Genomic DNA, 1,875 nt, shown 5'->3' on the forward strand with positions numbered 1-1,875 from the left:
ACTGCTCTTTCACACTCTCCCATGCTCACACTAATACATTAGTCCTTCACACTCACATGTTCACTCACCTTCATCCTCAGACCTCCTCTCCCCTTTTGTGTACACACACACACACACACACACACACACTCATGCTGGTCTTCCGTGTTACTCCTTGGTCACAGACATTTGCCCTTCATGTTCACTCCCACACACACTCACTCACCATCATATTCAGACCTCCTCTGCCCTCATGTGCACACTTACACACTCACACACATGGTCATGCTCGTCTTCCATGTTGCTCCTTGGTCACGTTTGTCCTCTACACTCACACATTCACTCAAGCACACTCACACCACCCCCACTCTCATCTTTGCACACGTACGCATATATCCACTGTCCTTACTCTCCTGTGCTCTAGCTTACACACATTCATCCTCACACACTCATCTCCATGCTCACTTGCTCACACACCCACTCTCTCAGGAGTGGGTCCAGGTGAGAACTCACAGGCAGGATCGGTGCCGTGTAGCAGCACCCCAGGGTCCCCTAGGCTCCTCGTGGCCTCAGACATCAGGGCAAGAGTGTGGTTCATGGCTGTGCTCTGGAATATTCCAGGTTGAGAACGACATCTCTGCATTCACCTATGAGAAGACACTGATGATGGAGCAGAGGTCTCAGATGCTAAAGCAGATGCAGCTGTCCAAGAATGAGCGTGAGCGAGAGGTGCTGACCAGGGGGACGGGGCGCGGGCCCTGTGAGGGTGCATGCACACACAGGTGTATAAGTACACACACACACACGTGCACGCGCGCGCGATGGAGAAGCCATTCTAGATGCTGACACAGATGCAGCTGTCCAAGAATGAGCACACGAGAGAGGTGCTGGCTGGGGGATGGGCTGATGCACACGCCTGTGTGTACATACACAATGGTGATGGCCTCAGTTCCACACTTGGCGGCTGAGCCGTCGCCATTCTTCATGGGGATGTACTGAGAGCACAGACCTCAGTGCTAAGACTGGGATGCCCTCTGTGTTAACCCTTTCCTGCTGGCCACCCCTCACCAGGCCCAGCTCATTCATGACCGGAACACGGCATCTCACTTGGCGGTGGCTGCCAAGACTCAGGCCCCACCCACACCAGATAGGGTGCAGATGACCTGGACCAAGGAGAAGCTGGTCTCGGAGAAGCACAAGGTCAAGGACGCCAACATGGCTGGCTTTAAGGACATCTTTAGCCTGAAGCCGTAAGTGCTGGTTGGGTTGTGGGGCACCCAGCTGGGGGCACAGGGCACAGGGCTGGCAGCAGCGGTCAGGCCTCACTGGGGTTCTTGTTAACTGGGGGGTGTCCAGTAACTGGATAAGTCCTGCCTGACTCAGAGAGCTAGGACCAGTGGTAGTGGGATTCATTGCTGACCATGGTCAAACAAACACCTAATCCCTTTCCCCCATAGTGTCCACTCTGACTGTGGTTATACAGATGTCCACTCCTCTAACTCCACGGTAGCACAGAGTCCTGGGTGTAGTGTCCATGCTGATGTGGTCATTCAGCTGTCCACTCCTTGCCCACCATGGTGGCACAGGGTCCTGGGTCTAGTGTCCATGATGACCGTGGTTACAGCGGGTCCACCTGCTGACCTCGGGTTGGTCTGTGGGCCCCCTGGGAGTGTCTCCCCTGGGACGTCGGGGTGTGCTTGGTGTGAGGCTCCGTGGGGTGGTTCACGGCCCTGAGCCCGAGTAACAAGCTCTCTTCTTTCTCTCCTTCCGCCTAGTGAATGGGGAAACCTGTAAGTCACTCGGCTGCTCTGTGCTGCTTCTAGGCCTGCTGTTGCATGCTTGCCGTGACCGCCTGACCATGTGCTTGTCATGACCCCGTGTGCCTGCCGTGACCGC

At 55.6% G+C, this 1,875-nt stretch overlaps 1 protein-coding gene across 1 annotated transcript in view; it reads left to right on the top strand.

The window, feature by feature from the left end:
* The window catches only part of SLC12A7 (solute carrier family 12 (potassium/chloride transporter), member 7), a 66,442-nt gene that overhangs the window by 56,703 nt on the left and 7,864 nt on the right, over window positions 1-1,875 (top strand). Inside the window, 2 exon segments of the mRNA XM_006900168.1 lie at window positions 601-708; window positions 1,051-1,229. Coding sequence (XP_006900230.1) covers window positions 601-708; window positions 1,051-1,229 — 287 coding nt within the window.

Source organism: Elephantulus edwardii, unplaced genomic scaffold, assembly GCF_000299155.1.
Source record: "Elephantulus edwardii isolate Elephantulus edwardi_28Jun2011 unplaced genomic scaffold, EleEdw1.0 scaffold00274, whole genome shotgun sequence".
In the NCBI taxonomy this organism is placed as follows: domain Eukaryota; kingdom Metazoa; phylum Chordata; class Mammalia; order Macroscelidea; family Macroscelididae; genus Elephantulus; species Elephantulus edwardii.